The sequence below is a fragment of the Cetorhinus maximus genome, chromosome 21 (assembly GCF_964194155.1).
Source record: "Cetorhinus maximus chromosome 21, sCetMax3.hap1.1, whole genome shotgun sequence".
In the NCBI taxonomy this organism is placed as follows: Eukaryota; Metazoa; Chordata; class Chondrichthyes; order Lamniformes; family Cetorhinidae; genus Cetorhinus; species Cetorhinus maximus.
This window is the reverse complement of record NC_135899.1, coordinates 12,748,260-12,773,504: the sequence shown is the minus strand read 5'-3', so window position 1 is coordinate 12,773,504 and position 25,245 is coordinate 12,748,260. Positions and strand designations below refer to the sequence as shown.

The 25,245-nt window shown below is 48.4% G+C and overlaps 1 protein-coding gene across 1 annotated transcript in view; it reads right to left on the bottom strand.

Moving 5' to 3' along the window:
• LOC144695520 (uncharacterized) overlaps positions 1-22,496 on the bottom strand; it is a 51,510-nt gene extending 29,014 nt beyond the window's left edge. Inside the window, exons 1-3 of the mRNA XM_078566396.1 lie at positions 22,434-22,496; positions 14,663-14,786; positions 11,139-12,515 (exon numbers count right to left, since the gene is read on the bottom strand). Of these exons, the coding sequence (XP_078422522.1) occupies positions 11,139-12,515; positions 14,663-14,664 (1,379 nt within the window). The 5' untranslated portion in view covers positions 14,665-14,786; positions 22,434-22,496. The remainder of the gene's footprint in view (positions 1-11,138; positions 12,516-14,662; positions 14,787-22,433) is intronic.
• Positions 22,497-25,245: the final 2,749 nt, after the last annotated feature.

Below are 25,245 nucleotides of genomic sequence, written 5' to 3'. Positions count from 1 at the left end.
GACTAATAGTAATTTACTGATAAAACCAGCAGGGAAATGAGAAATTTCTTTATTCGGAGAGTGGTTAGAATGTAGAATTCACTACCACAGGAAGCAGATTGAGGTGAGTAGCTTAGATGTATTTAAAAGGAAGTTAGATGAGTACATGAGAGAAAAGGGAATAGAAAGATATGCTGAAAGGCTGAGATGTGGTAGATGGAAAGGGAGTGGACTCGTGCGGAGTATAAACATTGCACAATTATCCCATAATGTACCCTAAAATGTAACTTATCACCCCAGTAAGAATTGGGAAAGTCCAGCCTTGGCCCCTCCCTAACAAATGCACATGATAATTTCAGGAATTTTCATCTCCCAAGCACCAGGTTTCATACTGCAACGCGAACACAGACTGAGCAGGCCAGGTCTAGAAAGTTCAGAGGGTATCACCTGAATTCCGAGTTGTCTTACTACCTTTGTGACACAGGAAGGCTCACCCTCCGCTTGACCCATTCCCAGCTGTGTATAACTTCTACATGGGGTCTTCGGGCATGGAAAGGATTAGGTTTTAGGGTTGCCAACCGCCTGGGATTGGCTTAGAGTCTCCAGGAATTGAAGCTTAATATCTGGGACACCGCTTCAAGCAGCACCAGGGAGACAATTCATTTGGGCTTTAAAAAAACACATTTGTAAAACAAAAACATTTTATTGGTATTGGTTCCCAAAAAAATGACATTGGGGGAAGGGGCAAAAAAGTTTGTTTGACTTACAGCGAAAAAGGATCATTAATCGGGTAAGGAAGAGTCCATTCACTTTCCAACTGGCCATCGATAGCAGAGCTCAAGTACAGATAGCCTGGGCAGCTACAGATCATGTGATGACATCTTCAAGAATACGTTCAGAGTTGGCATCCCTAGTGTTGGATGGGTGCCCTGTGAAGCTCATTAATATCCTACAGTCCAAGTAAAATTCTGTAAAACTTGACATATGAATCTCGTGCAGTATCCCTGCTTAGTGTATCGTAAATGGCCTCGCAGTCCCATAGTAAAGGTCAGGGGCTGTCCATGAGTCTCTTCGTAACTCCCACAGGATAGGTAGCTCGGCAGAGATGAGTAGCCCAATGTGTTTTTCTATGGCCTGTGGAGGACTTGTCAAGTCAGGAGGCTTGGCTATATTGCATCTCAAATCAGAATAACACAAGCCAATAGTTGTGCTTTCACCCAGGAGATACCAGGTTCAAAATCCACTCACAGTCCATAGCTCAAAGAGGGAGTCTTCGGGAGTGTACTTCCAGCCAACAAATTACTAGCATTATTCAGTGGTCCAGTGTGACTAACTGCCACTTGTCCACAGAGCTTACGCATTCCTAGCCCCAGCCAACGTGCAAACAATCATACAGCGCCAAAAGAAGCCATTCAGACCATCATGCTTATTCCGGCCATTAGAAGGAGGTGTCTAATTAGTCCCACTATCCATAGCCCTGCAAATGTTTCTTTGTAAGTGCATATCAAAATTCCTTTTTGAAAGTTAATATTGAATTTTGCAAATCAAGGACAGGTTGTGGGCATCTTAGGCTTTAACGAATTCTATAGCACATATGCTATATGTTAAACAGTCCTGTATATCCATAATATTTAAAAGTCTTATGTATAGCACGCACTTCCTGTTGTGTCACATTTACTTCCTGTGCACTTTCTCCATCACATGATGCAATGACCTCCCCATTGTTATAAAATTGTCAATTATCTGACTAACAAACCATGAGAAGTGACTTGGGAGATCTGCTGGGCCGTGTGTGTCACACTTCCAAAAATGAATGTATTGGAATTCTTTGAGTGATCCCTCCATCTCTATGCTTTAACATTAGCAAGAGAAACATGGAATTCCAGTGAATTAGTGTAAACAATCATAGTCACCATTTCCCTGGAATTCCCATCGGACTTTTTCCGGAGCTAGGGTTGGACAGCTCCCACGGTCACTGTATTTACATTACTGGATTTCTGCCCAACAGAGAGTCAGAAATTTACAGGCACCCGCCAACCCACTAAGTCTCCTCACCTGCAGTCATTGCTGTCCTTCCAACCCCAGGGTGAAACCTACTTATAGCAGAGCAGATGCTGGTTAAAGGGGTCAGCCAGGTCTCCTTCAGATATGTCTGAGCAACAAAATACTTCATGCCTTAACACTCTTGTCCTTGAAAACCAGCACGATCATCTGACTCTCGATAAGCATGGCAAGAGGTATACTATGTAACACACCGGACTGCAAATCGACATGGTGGATGGGGAGACACAAAATCGCTTTTCCCACCCACTATACCAGACACCTGATATTCAGCTCAATGCAGTCATTGATGAATAATGGACGTATAACAGACAACTGATGCAAGTATACCCCCGGTCATATCCAATTATAATTCCCCACAATGTATTACACTGGGAATAACATATATTCCACATAACTCATAGCGTATAATGCTCCCATACGTTGTATAGGATATCACCGGTATTGCAGGCAAAACACTCCTCGGTATATTTTACAATATAACACTGAGAAACTCTGTACCTGTACACTGCAAAGTCACCCAACCTTATCCTCAAACATTCTGCTCTGAAAAGTTCCACCGGGCTCTCCCCCAGTCACCAGGGAGGAACTGCTGGAGAAATGGCCGCCACAGCCCTCTGCGGCATTTCCACCCTCTGGCTTATTTGGCCAGGCTACCCACCAAAGTTGAGCTTGGAGATCGGGGGTGAATCTGTAGGGAAGGGGCAGGGTGGGAATTTAGCAAAACCTCTGTTATGATGTTTGGACCTAAAGGTTATCAGCGCTTGACTAAACCAAAAAAAAGGGCAGACGGACCTGGCTACAGGTCCAGCAGTGTCCAAACAAAAGGACAGGCAGGTTGACACTTCATGTTAGGTGGATGAGGAACTGCTGCCTGGGTATTCTGACTAAGAGAGTGGGCTGGTGTTTCCTCTAGTTGCACATGCTTGTGTGGGATGCTTGGATGTCTTGTGCGGTGGACAACTGGGATTGGGAGGTTTGGGTTTCCACTGGGGGATGTTGTGTGATTTTCCGTTGTAGCACTGCACCTATGTGCCCAAAAGCCAGAATCATGAAATTCAGCTCCTCAGGTTTACCACTCCACCCCCCCCTCCCCACGCCCCAAAAAACATTAACCCATCTGCAGGAGAAATATTTTGATCAGAGTGGTTGGAATGTGCAACTCGTTACCACAGGAAGTTGTGGTGGATAGCATAGATGCATTTAAAGGGAAGGTATATAAACACATGACAGAGAAAGGAATAAAAGGATATGCAAAATGGATGAGATGAGAAGAGGTGGGAGGAGGCTCATATGGAGCATTAACACTGGCACAGATGGGTTGGGCCAGATGGTTTGTTTCTGTATATTGGATGTCTTGCACGGTTTATTCTAAGTAAACACAGAAGTAAGTGCGATATAAAAATGCCCTGACCTCGTACAGTACGCCCCTCTGGATAACAGAAACTGGTGAGCAAATGAAATTCCCCGTAATTTGGTCTTCCAGTGGTAATCAGGACGCAGGAATGAAAAGCATCCTGGCTAATGCTGGAATTTAGGGAAGATTACCTTGGAATACTGGATCAATTGCTCTCAGTGAATTCAGGGCTGGGAAGATGGGAAAGGGAAGAGTGCACACCTTCAACAGACCTACCTGTTGGCCCGTCCATTCACGAGCTGTACTCCTCCTCTTCACCTGCCCTGTCCTTCCTGCACCTGGGTGAGTGGATCCAGTATGACCAGGTGAAGCAAAAGGAAGATCGGCTCCCTCCAACATCCACCCCTAATCTTTTGTTGGGGATGGGGAGGGGGGGCAATAAGGCGGCTGTAAAATCGGCCAATGTGAAACAGGAGGAGATTGGGGCTTGGCAGGATGACCATTTCAAGATCATACCAAAATATGAGCAGGTAAAATCAGAGATTTAGGATAATTGGAAGTGGAGAAAATTCATGCATTTTGACATTCAAATTGTTCCTTTCCAACTTGCAAAGTCAGAACTATGAAACTGAAAAAAAAAGCTTGCATACTGTATGTTTCATGACCTCAGGGCATTCTGAAATGTTTTACAGCCAATGAGATACTTTTGAAGTGTAGTCACTCTTGAAATGTAGGAACTGTGCAGCCACTAATTCACGCAAGCTCCCACAACCAGAAATCTGATAATGACCAGATCATCTGCTTTTAGTGATTTTGGTTGGGGAATAAATATTGAACCAAGGACACCAAGGAGAACGTTCCTTCTCTTTGTTGAAATGGTGCCGTTGGGAACTTTTACACCCGCCCAAGAGTGCAGACTGGGCCTCAGTTTAATGTCTCATCTGAAAGAATACATGACAAGAAACAGGAACAGGAGTAGACAATATTGTCCATCGAGCCAGCTCCACCACTGAGCATGATCATGCTGATCTTGGGCTTCAACTCCACTTCCCTGCCCACTCTTCATATCCCTTTATTTCCCCAAGACACCAAAAATCTATCTATCTCAGTCTCAAACATATTCAACAATGGAGCATCCACAATAGAGAATTCCAAAGAGTCACAACACTTTCGAAGGAAGTAATTTCTCCTCATCTCAGTCATAAATGATCGGCCCCTGATCGAGAGACTGTGTCCCCATGTTTTAGATTCCCCGACCAGTAGAAACAATCCCTCAGCATTTAACCTATCAAGCCCCTTCAGAATCTTGTATGTTTTAATGAGACAGCCTCACATTCTTCTAAACTACAGAGAGTACAGGCCCAATTTACTCAGCCTCTCTTCATAGGGCATCCCCCTCATCCCAATTTAGTGAACCTTTGCCGCACTACCTCCAATGCAAGTATGTCTTTTCTTAAATGTAGAGACCAAAATTGCACACAGTGCTCCAGATGGGGTCACAGCAAAACTCTGTACAATTGCAGCAACACTCCTTTATTCCTGTACTCCAATCCCCTTGCAATAAAGGCCAACATGCCATTTGCCTTCCTAAATTTTTGCAGTACCTGCACGCTAACTTTCTGCTTTCTTGTATGAGCATGCCCAAGTCTCTCTCAAATCAACATTTACAAGTTCCACGTCTTTTAAAAAATATTCTACTTTTCTATTCTTATGACCAAAGTTCATAACTTCACGCTTTCTCCACATTATATTCCACCTGCCATCTTGTTGCCCACTGACTTAACCTGTCCATATCCCTTTGCAGCTTCTCTGCGTCCTCCTCACAGCTTAACTTTCCACCTAGCTTGGTATCATCAGCAAACTTAGATACGTTACTCTCTGTCTCTTCACCTAAGTCATTAGTATAGATTGCAAATAGCTGAAGGACGGCACCTCCAACCACGCAGCACTCCCTCGTTACTGCACTGGAATGTCAGTCTACATTAGGCGCTCAAGTCCCTTGAATGGGGACTCAAGCCCACGAATTTTTGACTCCAATGTGAGAACACTGGCTGTTTAGAGAGACTTAATTTCTTCACAGGTTCCAGTTATATTTTATATGCATTCATCAAAGATTGGCACCTGGCAAACAGGTATACTTATAGGTCATTTGACAAATATGCATGATGACAGAAAACAAAAAAAACCAGAAAACCCACAGAATGCAAATAACCTCAGAGAGTTAGCAACTCGTTGGCCACAAGATTAACTTCACGACAAGATGTACCCCACAGAAAAAAAGCACTTGGACATCAAGAGTGAAAGGGTGGATAGAGGTGTTGGAAATGTGAATTCTCGGTGTCTGACAATACTGCACTGAGGGTTGGCATTTACAACCCACCTCCCTCTTACCTACTGGCAAACGTATAACACCCCAGAGGTCTCCACTGGTCAGGTTCTCTGCCCTAGCAAGATCTGTGGGGGAAGGGGTGCAGTCAGGGTTATCAATAGTTCCCCCAGGGCAAGCGAAAGGGGTCCCCTCCCCTATTCTAATGTTTTATTCTTCTTTCCCTATCTGGGGAAGTGCCATTGTGACATGACCGAAATCAGGAGCTCATTCATAGAATCACACAATGCTGAAGGAAGGCCATTCAGTCCATCTTGTCTATGCTGGCTCTTTGAAAGAGCTATTAGTCCCAATGGATCTTTCCAATTTTAGTGATGGGAGAGGGGGAACTGCAGCAAAATCATTCCAGTCCCATTATTCGCGATATAGTCTTCTTGAAATCATGTGTCAGCCACAGCTGAGTTGGTCGCACACTCGCCTCAGAATCGCAAGGTTCCAGGTTCAAGCCCCACGCCAGATCTTGAACTCAAAAAATCTAGGTTAACGCTCCAGTGCAGTGCCGAGGGGTTGCTGCACCGTCAGAAGTGCCATCTTTTGGATGAGGTGTTAAACCAAGACTCCATCTGCCTGCTTATGTGGATGTAAAAGATCCTATGGCACTATTTCGAAGAGCGTGTGAGTTCTCCTCGATGTACTAGTCAGTATTGTTCCCTCAACCTAAATCACGAGAACAGATTATCTGGTTATCACATTACTGTATGTGGAGGCTTGCTATATGCACACTGGCTGCTGTGTTTCTTACATTACAACATTGAAAAGACTTCAAGTACTTCTTCACTGGCTGTAAACCGCTTTGAGATGTCCTATGGCCATGAAAAGAGCTGTATCAATCCAAGTCTTTTTTTCTTTTAAAGTTATAGTGCCTATTATACTATGGTACATTTTACAATATGAATTCCAAAACAGCAAAATTCCCAAATAAATTAATATTTATACCACATTATAACTATGTACCGCCACAGCTCCATTAGTCAGCGAGGAGAGCCAGAGCAGACTGGCCAAGAGGAATCAACAGACTATTTCCACTGCAGAAAGTGGGAAGACACTCTGGTGCAATTTTATCCTAATCCTAAAGCGGGATGAGTTGTAATACTAATGTTCCACCCAATCCTGTGGATTTCCCCCGATGGCTGGGTTAGGTTAAAATTACACCCCCCAAACAGCCCCACCGACTCATGGGAGTCCCTGGCTTGTGGCCGACCAAAAATGGAGAAGGTTCATTCGGGAACGTTCTGAACACATCGCGAGACGTCGTCTGGAACATGCACAGGCGATGTCGAGGCGTCGGAGAAACCTCCAATCACCTCATCCACCCAACCCTCCAAGCTCCACCTGCCCCGCATGTGGTAGGGTCTGTAGATCCTGCCCTGTCCCCACGTCCCTGATACAGATCTTAAAACTATTGATGAAGGGAAATGTGTGAAGAAGATACCTGTTGTGGACTAGGAGCATTGACTAGAGGAACCAGGTATAAATTTATAACCCTGGAGCAAGGTGCGAGATTAGAGAACGTTGATTCATGCCACAGCCTCAGGATGTTTGACATGGTGACCAAAATTCCCCTCGAAATGTCCTGATCTGGGGTCACTTAGCAACTTAGAAAGGAGCTGGATCGATAGTTTTTGAGAAGGGGGACTGTGGATTATAGAGCACTTAACATGGCTGAATCCCTCATCCATGCCATTGTTGCCTCTTAACTCGACTATTCCAACACACACCTAGCCAGTCTCCCAGCTTCCACCCTCCATACACTTGAGCTCATCCAAAGTTCTGCTGTCTGTACTTTTAACTAGCACCAATTCACCCATCAACCAGTGTTCGCTAACTTATGTCAGCTCCCAGTCCAGAAATGCCTCTATTTCAAATTTCTCATCTTTTCTTTCAAATCCCTTCATGACCTCACCCCTCTCTGTCTGTCACCTCCTCCAGTCCCACAAGCCTTTGAGATCCGAGCTCCTCCAATTCTAGCCTCTTACACAGCATTACTAGAGGATAAACATCTCAGGAACAGGCCGGTCGGCCCAACCAGTCCATGTGGTATTTATGCTCCACTCGAGCCATCTTATGCCATTCCTTATCTAACTCCATCATTATCATAAGCCTCAATTCCCTTCTCCCTCATATGCTTATCTAGCCTCCTCTTGTGCATCCCTCGATTTTAATTGCTCCACCGTTGGCGCCCATGCCTTAAGCTGCCGAGGCCTGAAGCTCTAAGTGCCCTCCCTGAACCTCTCCTTCTTTGTCCTTAAAACCTCCCTCTTTGACAAGCTTCTGGTCACCTGACCCATATAGTTCCTTATGTGGCCCGATGTCATATTTTGTTTGGACAACTCTCTTCTGAAGCAACTTGCGACGTTTTACTATGTTAAAGGCGATATATAAATGCAAGCTGTTGTGGAGGTTCAAGGGTAAAAGTGATTCTGGACTCCGTGGTGGAAGGAACTGCTAAGAGGTTCAGGGCTCACGAATAAACTAGACACATGGTACAAAGTGTTGGATTAAATGCACCCACCCCACACTGCATTCCAAGAGGGAAGTGTTGGTGCTCTCAGCAATAGAATCTGTCTGTCAATGCAGGATGCTGCACGAGCTGTCGAATCCTTCGGAGAAATTCAGCGGTTACAGGAGAACAGCCTGAAACAGGTGGCGAATGCGCTCACTACTTGAAGCCACACCAGCGCAAATAGTGAGCACCTTCGTGCCAACGCCATTTACCCAACATACACAGTGGGCAGTAAAATCCTCTGATTGAAGTCTCCACTTTCTGACAGCCTCCTGGGGGCTTGTTAACAGTGTGAACAACTGGCTCAATTGCCACCTTTGCTTGAAAATCAGCCCAGCTTTTAGTCAGAGGGTACTGAGCTTCACAAAATGACCTGCACACTTAATGTGTTTTAATTGGCGCCTGCAGTGTTAGGAAATAATTGGTTATATTTGCCCCATATAGGCGACTGTGAATGATAAGTGCGGACGGTGGGAGTGCGGGAACGTTACCTGGATTTCACATTGTTAAAAAAAATCAATCCCCATTTAAGTGCCACTACTGGGTTGGGCCAATAGCTCTAAAGTGTAGTGAAAGCAGCCTTATGGCTACTGATGATGGCAGGCATTGGCTGTGTAGCAGGGAGACACAGGGATGAGACTCCACTCTGCACTCAGACCAGCTCCTGTTAATATTTCTATTCGGAAGATAGATGGATTTTTAGGAAGTAAAGACCACTGTGCCCAAACAAGCCCCACCTCATTCGAGGAGACCACCATCTCCCCTGTCCGGTGAATCTCTCTTGGGTCTAGTTACCTCAACAGCCCATTGTGTTCCTCACCTCGTAAACCTCTCTCTCTTTTACCTCATCAACCTATTACGTCCCCCAACCACAATTTAATTTTCCCTTTCCCCCTCCTCCTGTAGCCATCGTGATTTCCTCAGCTTTCTGATCCCGATCTCCCACAGCGACTTCGGCAGGAAAATGGGGCCAGTGGCCAAATCCAACACTGATCTCTCCTTTTGGTCAAAGTCACTCGAAAGCAACCAGGAGTGGGGAACCTCTCCGATTCCCTCCTTCCTTTCCTAGCTGAGCTGCCATAAACGTCAGGCTGAAGGCCGTCCTGGACGATCACTTTGTGAACTTCCAGAGATGGCTCTCTAAATTTAACACCCCCCTGTTTGAACTTGCGCCACAAATTACAACAACTTGCATTTATATAGCACCTTTAACATAGCAAAGCCTCCCAAGAAGGGGAGCGTAATCAAACAAAATTTGACACCAAGCCACATAAGGAGATATTAGGTAGAGCTGTGCAAAAAGCTTGGTCAATGAGGTAGATTTTAAGGAGCATCTTGGAGGAGAGAGAGGTAGAGGCGGTTAGGGAGTGAATCTCAGGGCCCAGGGCCTCGGCAACTGAAGGCACAGCCGCCAATGGTTGAGCATCCTGAAACATTGCACTGACTGCTTAACCTAGCTCTTAAGATGGTTGGTTTCTCAGAATCTCAAACAGTCCAAATGCCTCCTACCTTTCCATATAACTGTTGGCCTCCTTCACATTAGCTGACCAATCACCCCGTCTGCTCTTCTCTGCACTAGCTCCAAGGCTTCAGTGCTGTCCTCATGTCCCATTACCAAAACTCAACGCAGCACTTGACACAGGATCTGGCCAGAGCATTGTACACCTTCCTTCTCTGACGTATCAGCATGCATTCTACTCCACCGCTACCCTCAGTCTTGCTCAACTTCCCAGTGACTATTTCAACACAGCTTAAACAGTACTTGTCACCCGACTGGTCTCCCAGTGTTCCCTGTCCACTTCTCCATGTTGAGCCGAATCTACCATTTTCAGGTTTGATCTGGCTGATTTCAGGGGCCCAGCGGCTGCCTCATCAGGCCCGACTGACATCGTCCATTACCCCACCCCAACCCACACCACCACCACCACCACCACCAGCCCGCATTCCTGAACGACCAATGTCCACTCAGTTTCAGACTCCAAGATGCTGGGTAGCAATTAGGAAGAGTCGGAGGGCGGGGGGGGGTGGTGGGGGGTCGGGGGTCCCACCGTTTTTACAAACTGCATGGCAGTGGGTCCATGACAGGAAGCAGGCGTGTGGCAGGTCGACCGAGAGGCATCACGGGAACACAAGGGAAAAGTGTCATGGAATGGTGCTAGCAGCAAGGGGTTGAGGTGAGGGCGGTGGGGGGAGGCTGTGCAGAGGGAGTTGTACACTGCATCTAAGTGCTATTGCTGACCTGAAGGCTTTGCTTGTTAGTTGAAAGCGGGAACCCGTTAATGAAAAACAGCAAAACAAAATCTGCTCTGTTCCGCAGTGTTGGCGTCCCTCACTCTGAATACAGAACGTGCACGTCAGTTGTCACAGGCTGCGACGGTGACTGGATGAAACTCGACAAGGGGGCTTGGTCTCAAAGAAAGGTTGGGGGGTCTGGAGGGGCGTGTAGAGGGCACCCAAGATGAGCAGGAGTACGTCACCCTGTGCTTGCTCACAACGTGGAAGTCACAGCAAGCCTGCAAACAGGCGTGGGAGTCCCAACGCTGGCTCATTCTCAGTCGCCGGCCAGCCCAACCAAACGGGGGCTTCCGGTGCCTGGCCATGGTCGTCAGTGCTGGTTTGGTCGGAGGAGCACACAGGACAGACGAGCCCGCCGATCGATCCCGTGGCTGGATCGACCAATCCCGACTCTCTCTCTCTCTCTCGACGCGCGACGGACAAACACGTACATGAGGTTAGCTTATACAGAATAATGTACAGTAACACCCTTAAGGAGGAAGAAAAGGATGGTGACAGCGAAGGGACTGCTCGGCCAGTCTGTCTCCCCACCTCCCTCTCTCTCTCTCTCCTCTCCTCAGTTGATGCCAGGATTGGCAGTGGTTGCCCGCTGCAATTTTTCGCAGGCCGTCTTGTGCCGCAGGAAGCTATCGCGCCACATGAACTTCTTGCTGCAGACGTGGCACTCGAAGGGTTTAAGGCCGGTGTGGATCTTCATGTGTTCCACCAGGTGGTGCTTCATCTTAAACTTCTTATTGCAGATGGTGCAGCCAAAGGGCCGCAGGTTGAGGTGCATGTTGATGTGCCTGTCCCGCTGGCTCTTGTGGGTGAAACTCTTCCCGCAGTGGCAAGCGAACATCTTGGTGCCGGCGCCAGGGCTGCCCGCCGTGGCCTGCACCGCCCCGTGGTGCGTGTCGCCCTGGGGCCGGTAGACTGCCAACTGGCTGCCTGGGGTCTGGCACGGGTAGCCTCGCAGGCTCTCGTCCAGGGGCTCATAGGTAAAGTCCTCAGAGGAGCCGCAGTAGTCAATCTGGTCTTCGAATGCCTGCTCCTCAGGGCCCAGCAGCTCCGGCCCGGCGAGGGTGCACACGTCGCTGATGCTGAGCGTCTGCGGCTCACCGCGTCGGCAGTCCACCGTCTTCACAAAGTGCTGCTCATCCTCCTCGCACGTCAGCACCAGGTCCTCCTCTGGCTTCTCCTTCTTGACGTACACCCAGCGTTTGTGCGGCACGATGCTGGGCTGGACATAGGATGGCCGGTGGTACAAGCTGTCCGGGAGGCCCCCTTCAGCAACCTCCCCGCCGGCCAGCTCCCCCTGGTTGCTGGTGACCTTGTGCTCCACCTCCTTGCCTTTGCCCGCTGCTTCCTCCTCCTCCTCTTCCTCCTCCGCCTCCTCCTCCTCCTCCTCTTCTTGGGCATCCGTCTTCACCGGCATCGCCTCCTCGCTCTCTGGCCTGGCCTCGCCCACCTCCCGGGGGCTAAAGTAGTTGCTGCTGCTGGGCGACTGGTTGTCGGTGGTGCGGCAGGCCCTCTGGCCGCTGGGTGCCGGGGTGGGGAGCGGCTGGTTTTCCCTCAGCAGCTCGGTGCACTTGTCCACGACGTGCCACATCTGGAGGAAGCTGCCCACCGTCAGGTAGCTGACAATGTCCGCCGGCAACACAGCCAGCCGGCCGGCATAGCAGGAGGCCAGGATGCTCTCGAAGGCCCGGGAGTCCATCACGCCGGGCAACACCAGGCGGCTGGTGTTGCGGAAGAGCACCTGGTCGTGGAAGTAGGGCGAGGATGCTGCCAGCACAGCCCGGTGGGCCTTGAACACTTTGCCCTGCACGTGGATGGAGATGTCGCAGAACTTGCCTTCCATCCGCTGCTGGTTCAGGTTCTCCAGGAGGCGGCTGCTGAAGTTGGGAAAGTCCACATACAGTACGTTGCTCCCTGTGTCCATGGTTACTTCACTCCTGGTTGACAAGGGATAGGGGAGAGGGGTATTGGAAGGGGAGGGGCAGGGTGGGTGGAAGAAGACAGGAAAGAAAGATAATGAATGGCATCAGAAGAAACATATGGTTGGGGTGGGGTTGTCAATTTTAACTCATAGCATCAGGTGGAACCCCCAATACTGACATCAACAGAGGGTATAATTAGATGGGGGTATAAAACTAACATCCCACCTGATCCTATCAGCTTCCCAATGGGCAGACTGGGATAAATTAACATCCCTCATTTCCCCCTCCCCAGCTCATAGGTGGTCATTCAGCCCCTCAACCCTATCCCCCACTAGATCGCGGCAGATCCGTACCTCAACTCCATTTTCCCCTCTTTGCTCCACGCCCGTTGATAACTCTACCCAACAAAAACCTATTAATTTCCATCTCAAAAGCTCCAATTGACCCTTTCCGCCATGCCCACCCAACCCTTTACCACCCCTCCCCTCACCCCCATGCCCCCCCCACCAATTCTTATGGGGTTAAAAGAGTTCCAGATTCCATCACCCTTTGTGTGAAGAAGTGCTTCCTGACATCACCGTTCCGATTAAGACTCATACGGACTTGGAACGTTAACTGTATTCCTCTCCACAGATGCTGTCAGACCTGCTGAGCTTTTCCAGCTATTTCTGTTTTTGTTTCAGATTTCCAGCATCCGCAGTATTTTGCTTTTATCACTGTTGCATGGCCTAGTTTCTAACTTTAAGGTCAATGCTCGCTTTGTTCTGGGCTCCCCTTACCAGCCACGTTCCCTCCTATTCACCTTGCCTGTGTGTGACCTGTTTGCCGCACTGCACGTTACCTTTAAGATTGCGGTGCAGCCATGCATGCGCGCATCTGAAAGGGGCCGCCGCTTGTGTGCGACCTGTTTGTTCCCTGCCTGGCACAATCTCGATGGCTGCGCAGCCACACCCCTGCACATTTCAGAGGGATAGCTGCCCACTGAAGTATCTACCCTGTCAAATCCTTTCACCTTTAAATAGCTCCATTCGATCACCCTTTCGTCGGCTAAACTCAAGGGCATACAAGCCTGGCCTTTGCAGCCTGTGCTCATAAATCACCATAAGGCCAAAAGACATAGGAGCCAAAAGTAGGCCATTCGGCCCATCGAGTCTGCTCCGCCATTCAATGAGATCATGGCTGATCTGATAATCCTCAACTCCACTTTCCTGCTTTTTCCCCATAACCCTTGATTCCCTTACTGATTAAAAATGTCTATCTCAGCCTTGAATATACCTAACGACCCAGCCCCTACAGTCCTCTGCGGTAAAGAATTCCTCAGATTGACTACTCTCTAAGAGAAGTTGTTCCTCCTCATCTTTCTTTTAAATGGGCACCCCCTTGCTCTGAGGTTATGCCCTCTGGTCCTAGACTCTCCCACAAGGGGAAACAACCTCTCACCATCTACCCTGTCAAGCCCTCCAGATACTTATATGTTTCAACAAGGTCGCCTCTCATTCTTCTAAACTCCAAAGAGTACAGGCCCAACCTACTCAACCTCTCCTCATTAGAAAATCCCTCCATACCCAGGATCAACCTATACCCATTCAATAAATGGACGTTCCTTCACTCAAGAAAACTGAGATTCTAATTGTTTAGCAATGACTTGAACTCGCTTTAGTGACGTTAGTGGACAAATATGTCATGTGTTTGTATGAAATTCCTGGCTGCCTTATAGCTTGAAGTGTTAGTCCATTTCAAATCAGTGGATTGATATCTCTGCTTGAATAGCAAAGAGCAGCACCTCACAAACATTCATCTGCTAACATCACCAATGCAGCCTTACCTACATGCAGTTCGATGCCAGTTATCACATCAAGTGATGGGACAATATAGGGTATGGTGGTTAATGCTTGAGTTACTGGGTCAGTAATCCTGAGCACAAAGATATTATATAATATCAGATTATATATGAGACTATCATTTCCGCTCAAAACTATTTGAGTTTAAATGTCGGCCATTAGCAATGGGAGCCCAGAACATGAGGCTTTTTCAGATTGGGTACAGTTTCAAGTCTTGGCTGATCTGGAAAGCCGAACAGGCAATATTTTAAGGGATTCTTCAAATTGGGACATAGCTTCATCCTGCTACAATAAACTCTAAAGAAGAATAAAAGAACTTGCATTTGTCTGGAGCCTTTCACGGCCTCGGGACATCCCAAGCCGCTTTACAGCCAATGCAGTACTTTTGGAAGTGGAGTCATTGTTGTGTAGGAAACGTGGCAGCCATTTTGTGTTCGGCAAGGTTCTACGGAGCAGCAATGAGATAATGATCAGAAAATCCATTCACAGTAATGTTGTTTGTGGGGTAAATATGGGCCAGGACTCATGCTGCTGTGAAAGGCCAGTCAGACATTCCTGAAACACTACCAACAAGAGGCCACTCATCACCACCCCCAATTAGCCATGCTCAGCTTTTCACCGACAAGAGCAGGGGACTACCAGGATCACAAAGAGAACAGAGCTAATTAACCTGACAGTCTATGTCTGCAAAAAGCCACTGTTGACATAAATCCAGACGTTAAGCAGACTAACAATAGGAATCATTGCTGAAAGGAACACACATCCAACTAGAAGATAGCAGGATTAACAGGTGTGTTCAATGCTGTCATCTAGTCAGGTATTACAGCTAATGGCCACTGAACTCAATTATTCCATAGAGAAACCATCTGAACCCCTCGATTAGATTCCAGTCTGTAACTCATGCCCAGGTATCCATTATTCTATATATAAACCATATGAACCCCTCGATTAGATTCGTCTGTAACTCACTACCCCCAGGTATCCGTTATACTATATATAAACCATCTGAACCCCTCGATTAGATTCCAGTCTGTAACTCACTACCCCCAGGTATCCATTATACTATATATAAATCATCTCAAACCCTCGATTAGATTCCAGTCTGTAACTCACTACCCCCAGGTATCCATTATACTATATATAAACCATCTGAACCCCTCGAATAGATTCCAGTCTGTAACTCACTCCCAGGTATCCATTATACTATATATAAACCATCTGAACCCCTCGATTACATTCTAGCCTGTAACTCACTCCCAGGTATCCATTATACTATATGTAAATCATCTCAGAATCACAGAGTGCAGAAGAGGCCCTTCGGCCCATCAAGTCTGCACCGACACGTGAGAAACACCTGACTGACCAAATCTCATTTACCAGCACTTGGCCCATAGCCTTGAATGTTATGATGTGCCAAGTGCTCACCCAGGTACTTTTTAAAGGATGTGGCGCCTCCACCACCTTCCCAGGCAGCGCATTCCAGACCGTCAACACCCTCTGGGTAAAAAAGTTTTTCCTCACATCCCCCCGTAAACCTCCTGCTCGTCACCTTGAACTTGTGTCTAACCCTTCAACTAAAGGGAACAGCTGCTCCACGCTGTCCATGCCCCTCATAATCTTGTACACCTCGATCAGGTCGTCCCTCAGTCTTCTCTGCTCCAACGAAAACAACCCAAGTCTATCCAACCTCTCTTCATAACTTAAATGTTTCATCCCAGGCAACATCCTCTGCACCCCCTCCAGTGCAATCACAGGCTTCCTATAATGTGGCGACCAGAACTGCACACAGTACTCCAGCTGTGGCCTCACCAAGGTTCTATACAACTCCAACATGACCTCCCTACTTTTGTAATTTATGCCTCGACTGATAAAGGCAAGTGTCCCATATGCCTTTCTCACCACCCCACTAACATGCCCCTCCACCTTCAGAGATCTATGGACACACACGCCAAGGTCCCTTTGTTCCTCAGAACTTTCTAGTGTCATGCTGTTTATTGAATACTTCCTTGTCAAATTACTCCTTCCAAAGTGTATCACCTCACACTTTTCAGGGTTAAATTCCATTTGCCACTTATCTGCCCATTTGGCCATCCTGTCTTTATCTTCCTGTAGCCCAAGACACTCAACTTCACTGTTAACCACCCGGCCAATCTTTGTGTCATCCGCAAACTTACTAATCCTACCCCCCACATAGTCATCTATGTCGTTTATATAAATGACGAATAATAGGGGACCCAGCACAGATCCCTGTGGTATGCCACTGGACACTGGCTTCCAGTCACGAAAGCAACCTTCTGTCATTTCCCTCTGTCTCCTAAAACTAATTTTGAATCCATTTTACCAAATTACCCTGTATCCCATGTGCATTTGCCTTCTTTATAAGTCTCCCATGTGGGACCTTGTCAAAGGCTTTGCTGAAATCCATATAAACTACATCAACTGCACTACCCTCATCTACACACCTGTCACCTCCTCAAAAAATTCAATCAAATTTGTTAGGCATGACCTCCCTCTGACAAAGCCATGCTGACTATCCCTGATCAAACCTTGCCTCTCCAAGTGGAGATAGATTCTCTCCTTCAGAACTTTCTCCAATAGTTTCCCGACCACTGACGTGAGACTCACTGGTCTGTAGTTCCCTGGCTTATCTCGACAACCCTTCTTAAATAGCAGAATCACATTAGCTGTTCTCCAGTCCTCTGGCACCTCCCCCGTGGCCAGAGAGGAATTAAACATTTGGGTCAGAGCCCCTGCGATCTTCTCCCTTGCCTCCCTTAGCAGTCTGGGACACAAATCATCCGGACCTGGAGATTTGTCCACTTTTAAACCTGCCAACACCTCCAATACCGTGTCACTCCCTCTATCAATTTGTTCAGGAACCTCACAGTCTCTGTCCCCGAGTTCCATACCTTCATCCTCATTCTCTTGGGTGAAGATGGATGTGAAGTATTCGTTCAACACTCTACCGAAGGCCTCTGGCTCCACCTATATATTGCCCCCTTGGTCCCTAATGGGCCCTACTCTTTCCCTGGTTATCCTCTTCCCATTGATATATAGAATATCTTGGGATTTTCCCTACTTTTATCAGCCAGAGCTTCCTCATAGCCCCTCTTTGCTCTCCTAATTGTTTTCTTAAGCTCCACCGTACACTTTCTGTACTCCACTAATGCCTCTGCTGATTTGCTCCCCTTGTACCTGCTAAAAGCCTCTCTTTTCCTTCTCATCGTATCCTGAATATCTCTGGTCATCCATGGTTCTCTGGGCTTGTTACTCCTTCCTATCACCCTAGAGGGAGCATGTTGAGCCTGTATCCTCCCCATTTCCTTTTTGAACCCCCCCCCCCCTCCCCCCACTGCTCCCCTGAAGTTTTCCCCACAAGTAGCTGTTCGCAGTCTATCTTGGCCAGATCCTGCCTTATTTTACTAAAATCCACTCTCCCCCAATCCAAAACATTTTTTTGCAACTTGTCTATTTCTTTGTCCATAACAAGCTTAAACTGTACCATGTTGTGGTTGCTATCACTAAAATGCTCCTCCACCACCACCTCAGCCACCTGTCCGGCTTCATTCCCCAGAATTAGGTCCAGCATTGCGCCGTCCCTTGTTGGACCCTCTACATATTGACCTAAAAAGTTCTCCTGTACACATTTCAAGAAATCCACTCATCCAAGCCCTTAACACTATGTCTATCCCAATTAATGTGGGGAAAGTTGAAATCACCTAATATAATTACCCTATTGTTATTGTTTTTACACACCTCCACAAATTGTGCACATATTTGCTCCTCAATTTCCCGCTGGCTATCTGGGGGTCTATAATTAACACCGAATAATGTGGTTGCCCTTTTTTCATTCCTAAGCTCTACCCACAAAGCTTCATTCGATGCCCCCTCAAGATATCATCTCTCCTTACTGAAGTAACTGACTCCTTAACTAATAATGCAATGCCTCCTCCTCTTTTACCCCCTCCCCTGTCTCGTCTGAAGATTCTACATCCTGAAATGTTGAGCTGCCAATCCTGCCCTTCCCTCAACCACATCTCCGTGACGGCTACTATATTACAATTCCACGTGTCGATCCTCACCCTTAACTCATCCGTTTTACCTTTAATACTCCTGGCATTAAAGTAGAGGCCATCCAGCCTTGCCTTACTCCCTTGAAGCTTATTGCAGCTGTACTCCCTCTGACTTGATTGTTTTACTGTATTATGATGTGTCCCTATTCTGCTAACATTGTGTCCCCTCCCTCTGCCGAATTAGTTTAAACTCCTCCCAACAGCACTAGCAAACCCGCCCGCAAGGATGTTAGTCCCGCTCTGGTTCAGATGTAGACCGTCCTGCTTGTACAGGTCCCAGCTTCCCCAGAAATGGTCCCAGTGATCCAGAAATCTAAAACCCTCCCTCCTACACCAACACTTAAGCCATGTATTCATCTGCGCTATTCTCCTATTTCTGAGCTCGCTAGCACGTGGCACTGGGATTAATCCAGAGATTATAACCCAAGAGGTCTGGCTTTTTAGTCTACTGCCTAACTCCCTGAATTCTTGATGCAAGACCTCTTCCCTCTTTCTACCTATGTCATTAGTACCAACAGGTACCATGACCTCTGCCTTATCACCCTCCCCCTTCAGGATGCCCTGCAGCCTCAGTGACATCCCGGACCCCGGCACCAGGGAGACAGCATACTGGAGTCATGTTGATGGCCACAGTAGCACCTATCTGTTCCCCTTACTGTAGAATCCCCTATTACTATTGCTCTTCCTCCCTTCCACCCCTCCTGTACAGACAGGCTGCTTGTGGTGCCAGAAGCTTGGCTCTGTCCACACTCCCTGGAGGAACCAGCGCCCTCATCAGCCTCCAAAACGAATGCCGATTTGCGAGCGGGACCCCAGGGAACTCCTGAACTACCTGCCTGTTTCTCTTGGACTGACTGGTGGTCACCCATTCCCTTCCTTCCTCAAGTCCCTTCAGCTGCGGTGTGACCACCTCTCTAAACATGCTATCCACGATGCTCTCAGACTTGCGGATGCTCCACAGCGTCCTCAGCCGCTGTTCCAGCTCTGAAACCCGAGCTTCCAGGAGCTGCAGCTGGACACACTTCCTGCACACATGCTGGCCCCGGGCACTGGAAATATCCCCAGCTTCCCACATGGAGCACGAGGAGCACACCACGGCTTTGAGCGCTCCTGCCATGACTTATCCCTTTAAATTAAACCTTTTAAGTCAATTACTCTAGGGCCCTTCTTTCCTGATCCTCGTTACTGTAGAATATACAAACTGTAAACCACAAAAAGACCTTAAACTATAAGCAATTAAAGTAGTAAATACCTTACCCACTACTTAGCAGTGATTCCTTTCCCTTGTAGCCTCTCCTGCTGCAGCACGCTCTGAAGATTTAAGAAGTTGGATAGCAAGGAAAAAATGCAAAGAGCACCTCGTCCCCTATGCACCTAATTCCTGCTTTGCGCCAAATTGCCAATGCCCCACACTCACTCTGGCTGTGTCTCACTCAAGATGAGGTCTCTCCCCTGCAAACTCAGTGATTATGTGCTTCTAATAGTCCCTTTCTTAAATAGAGCTGAGGTGAGCTGAGATGACTCACACTAGTTAAGTTTCAATTAGTAATCAACACCTAATAAGGACCTAATCATGCTTCAGGTGATTGACAGTTAACTGTCACACAGTCAGCTGAGTCAGCTACCTTACCAACCTTTTAACTAGACTACTGAACTTACAAAAAATTAAAGAGAAAGTCTTACCAGTTCAATTCCCACTGTGCACCAAATTGCCAATACCCACACTCACACTGGCTGTGTCTCACTCGGGATGAGGTCTCTCCCCTGCTCGTGTGCAAACATCTGAACCTTTCAATGAGATTCCAGTCTGCAACTCACTCCTGGGTATCCATTATTCTATATATAAACCACCTGAAGCCCTCAATTAGATTCCAGCCTGCAGCTCACTCCCAGGTATGCATTATTCTATATGTAAATCATCTGAACCCATTGATTAGATTCCAGTCTGTAACTCATTCCCAGGTATCCATTATTCTATACATAAACATCTGAACCCCTCGATTAGATTCCAGTTTGTAACTCACTCCCAGATATCCATTATTCTATATATAAACCATCTAAATCCTGGTAAATATAAGATCCTGAGGGGACTTGACAGAGTGGATACCAGGAAGATGTTTCCTCTTGTGGAGGAGACCAGAACTAGGGTACAGAGTTTAAAAATAAGAGGCCTCCCTTTTAAGACTGAGTTGCAGAGAACTTTCTTCTCTCAGAAGTCATTAGTCTGTGGAATTCTCTCCCCCAGAAAGCAGTGGAGGCTGGGTCATTGAATTTATTCAAGGCTGAGTTAGACAGATGTTTCATAGACAAGGAAGTCAAGGGTTGTGGGCAGCTGGGCGGGAAAGTGAAGTTGAGACCACAACCAGTTCAGCCATGATCTTAAATGGTGACACAGGCTCGGACAGCCGAATAGCCTACTCCTGCTCCTATGTGAACCCTTTGTTGGATTCCAGCCTGTAACTCACTTTTGGGTATCCATTATTCTATACATAAACCATCTGAACCCTTTGATTAGATTCCAGCCTGTGTCTCATTCCTAAGTATCCATTAAGGTACAAATTAAATTGGAGTAAAGCTGCTTTTTAGCAACTCTGGTCATAGTGTGTCATGTCCTGGAGACCTGGGCACGTGGGCGTGGCAGAACGGTTGATGAACTTCATAGTGTGCCAGTCACAAAACGTTCAACATATGTCCATGTAGCTGTGTACTAGGTTTTATCTATCACAACAATATCAGAACTAGAAGAGACACCAAATACACACAGAAATATGAACACAAAAAGGCAAACACAAAAAGATATACAAAGACTTAGAAGTAAAAATAGACAAATACATACACCAATACAAAGATTACACACACATACACACACTGATATATACAGATAAATGTGGACTCTGTATATAAATATCACCTAATTATATATGCAGGCATGCACAGACTCACAAATACTTGCACAAACGCATTTATAGACAAACACAAATGCATTCAGATATATATTACATACACAACAGTCTAGACATGCAGATATATACATGTACACACACAGGTGAAGATGTACTTAGAAAGAGGCATATGTGCACATATACTCACACACACACAAACTGGACACAGACAAATGCACAAATTTAGCACTGAGATGAGGAGAAATTACTTAACACAAAGAGTTATGAATCTTTGGAATTCTCTACCCCAGAGGGTTGTGGATGCTCCGTTGTTGAATATATTTAAGGCTGGGATAGACAGATTTTTGGTCTCTCAGAGAATCAAGGGATATGGGTGGGAAAGTGTAGTTGAATAGCAGAGCAGGTCTACTCCCGCTGCTAATTCTTGTGTACACCCATTCAACCCCTCCACGAACACACACGCCCACAAATTTTCACATACGCTCATACACATACATATGTGTGTCCTGCACACACACACACACCTATAACACTCCCACACACATACAACACATATGCAGATATATGTATATATGCACACAGGTACTCCACACATATGTGCAAATACAAACATATTCAAACACACACATATTCAAACACACATGCTCTTACACATACTAACAGTCACTCTTACACAAATACACACTCTCTAATATACACATACAGTACACACAGATGAAGAGTACACATAGATCTACACACACAGCTGTATATATACACACACACACACGATGTACATACACACACAGGACATATTTACACAGAAGCACTCCCCCACCCCCTGCCGGGTTGGGGTAATTTATACAGAGGGTCTAAAGGAGGTGGTTGAAGGAGCCGCACAGTTCTCCAGGCCCTGCCTCTGTGGCTCCATCTTTGGTCACTTTGTCCCTGTCCCGCTGCCCCGGACACGGAGCTCCAGCCCCCGGCACGGTTGATACCAGAAGCTGAAGCCCAGTCTGGCTCGGCTCGGCTCGGCTCCGCTCCCCTCCCGAGGCCTCGGTGCGACCAGACGCGGGCGGGGGTTGGAGGGAGGGCGCGGCCTGTCCTGTCCCCAAAGCCCCGGCGCTAGGTACTCACCGTGAGCTGGCAGGAGGCTCCGGCTCGGTGCGGCGTCAGGGCGGGGCCTGGGGAGAGTGGGGGCGGGGCGGGGAGGGGGCGTGGCCTGGGGTGTGTGGGGGCGTGTCCTGGGGTGAGTGGGGGCGGGTCCTGGGGAGAGTGCGGGTGCGGGGAAACTGGAGGAGGGACTTGGGGAAGACCTAGGGTATTGGAGGAGGGATCTGGCAGACTGGGGGCGGGGCCTGGGGCGTGTGGGGGCGGGGCCTAGGGTATTGGAGGTGGGATCTGGTAGACTGTAGGCGGGGCCTGGGGCGTGTGGGTGCGGGGCCTAGGGTTTTGGAGGAGGGATCTGGTAGACTGGGGCGGGGCCTGGGGAGTGTGGGGGCGGGGCCTGGGGAGTGTGGGGGCGGGGCTTGGTGAGTGTGGGGGCGGGGCCTGGGGAGTGTGGGGGCGGGGTCTGGGAGTGTGGGGGCGTGGTCTGGGGAGTGTGGGGGCGGGGTCTGGGGAGTGTGGGGGTGCGGGGAGACTGGAGGAGGGACATGGGGAAGACCTGAGGCGGGGCCTAGGGAATTGGAGGAGGGGCCTGGGGAGTGTGGGGGCGGGGCCTGGGGAGTGTGGGGGCGGGGTCTGGGGAGTGTGGGGGTCTGGGGAGTGTGGGGGTCTGGGGAGTGTGGGGGTGCGGGGAGACTGGAGGAGGAGGGACATGGGGAAGACCTGAGGCGGGGCCTAGGGAATTGGGGGAGGGATCTGGTAGACTGGGGGCGGGGCCTGGGGTCGATATATTAGGAGAGTAGGGGCGGGGACTGGGGAGAGTGGGGGCGGGGACTGGGGAGAGTGGGGGCGGGGACTGGGGAGAGTGGGGGCGGGGACTGGAGAGAGTGGGGGCGGGGACTGGAGACCGGGTCTGGACTAGGGGCGGGGTCTGGGGACGGGCCGTGGGGAGAGTGCACGTGTCGGGGAGACTGGAGGAAGAGATTGGAGGTCGAGCCTGGGTAAAACCTGAGGCGGGGCCTGGGGGTATGGGGAGGGGCCTAGTCGACTGGGGGCGGGGCCTAGTGAGAGGGGCTGGGCCTAGTGAGAGGGGCTGGGCCTGGGAGGCGGGTGGAGCCTGGGGAGACGGTGATGTGGCCTTGGGAGACAGGGGCGGGGCCTGGGGAGACAGGGGCGGGGTGGGGGGGTGGTTTATGGAGAGTAGGGTGTCCCTGGGGAGTGTAGAGGTGGGCTCGGGAGAGACTGGGGCGGGGCCTGCTAGATTAGGGATGGGGCCTGGAGAGACTGGGGCGGGGCCTGAGGAGACTGGGGGCGGGGTCTACGACACAGTGATGGAGCCTTGGGAGACGGGGCCTGGGGGAAGAGCAGGGCCTGGGAGACGGGCGGGGCCTGGGGAGAGTTGCAGCGAGGCCTAGGGAGATGGGCATGGTGCAATGAGACTAGGGGGCGAGGCCTGTAGCGACTGGGGGCGGGGCCAATGGGGAATGGGGCGGGGCCTGAGGAGAATGGGGCCTGGTAAGAGTGGGGTCGAGGCCTAGGGCGGGGCCTGGAGTGGGGGCGTGGCCTGTTGAGACGGGGTGGGGCCTTGTGTGTGGGGGCGGGGCTTGCAGGGTAGGGGCCATTGTGGGGGAGCGTGGAGGTGCCGGGGAGACTGGAGGAGGGACCAAGGGAAGACCTGAGGCGGCACCTGGGAGATTGGGGAGGGGTCTGGTATTTCTTCTTTGAAGGTAGCCCATTGCTCAGCTACTGTTTCTCCTGCCAACATTTTCCTCCAATTAATTCGGCTCAGATCCATTCTCATCCCATTGATGTTGGCTTTCCCTAGTTAATTATTCTTACTCTGCACTGTTCCTTGTCTTTTTCCATTGTCAGCTTAGACCTTATGATACAATGATCACTCTCTCCTAAATGTTCTCCTATTGATGCTTAATCCACTTGGCCTACCTCATTCCCAAGAACAAGGTCTAGCAGTGCCTCCTTTCCCATTGAACTGGAAACATACCACTGGAGAACATTTTCCTGAACACACTCTAGGAACTCTTGCCCTTCTCTGCCGTTTACACTACTACGTTATAACTACTCTATAATTTTTGCACCTCTTTGTAATTTCCGATTCCAAAATTTATTCCTCTACACCCTTCCCACTAGTGGTGACCTATAGACTACACCGAGCAATGTAATTGCGCCTTTTTTGTTCCTTAGCTTGAGCTAAATAGATTATGTCCTTGACCTGTCAAGGACATGCTCTTTCTCCAGCACTGCAATTCTCTCCTTAATCAATACTGCCAACCCTTCCCCTTTCTCCCATTCTTATCTTTCCTGGGATCCAGGGACATTTAACACCCTGTCCTGCTCTTCTTTGAATCAGGTCTATGTTATAGGCACATTGTATTTCCAGATGGCAATCTGCACCTGTAACTTATTAACCTTATTTACCACATTCTGTGCATTCATATACCTGCAAAGTAATCCTGATTTAGACTTTAATATTTTCTCTATTACTCTGACCCCACCTATTGTTATGATCCCAGGTGTGGTTACTACTGGACAAGTCAGATCCTTGGATGGAACCCGGCTTGATAGATCCCCACTTTTATTTTTTGCTTAGAAAAGTGGAGGGCGGCTACTGAACAGAGTCACAGGAGTCAGCTGATGTACTTTTAACAAAGGAATAAACGATTTATTAAACAAGAAAAAGATTAACTATATTACGCTACTCATTCAGCCACAGCCACATCTTTACAAAAATACAGATTCATAAGAATAACACAAGTTACAAAAAACCTACCTTACGCTTTAACATTCACCGTAAGCATACAGTCCATGTAAACCAATAGGCGAT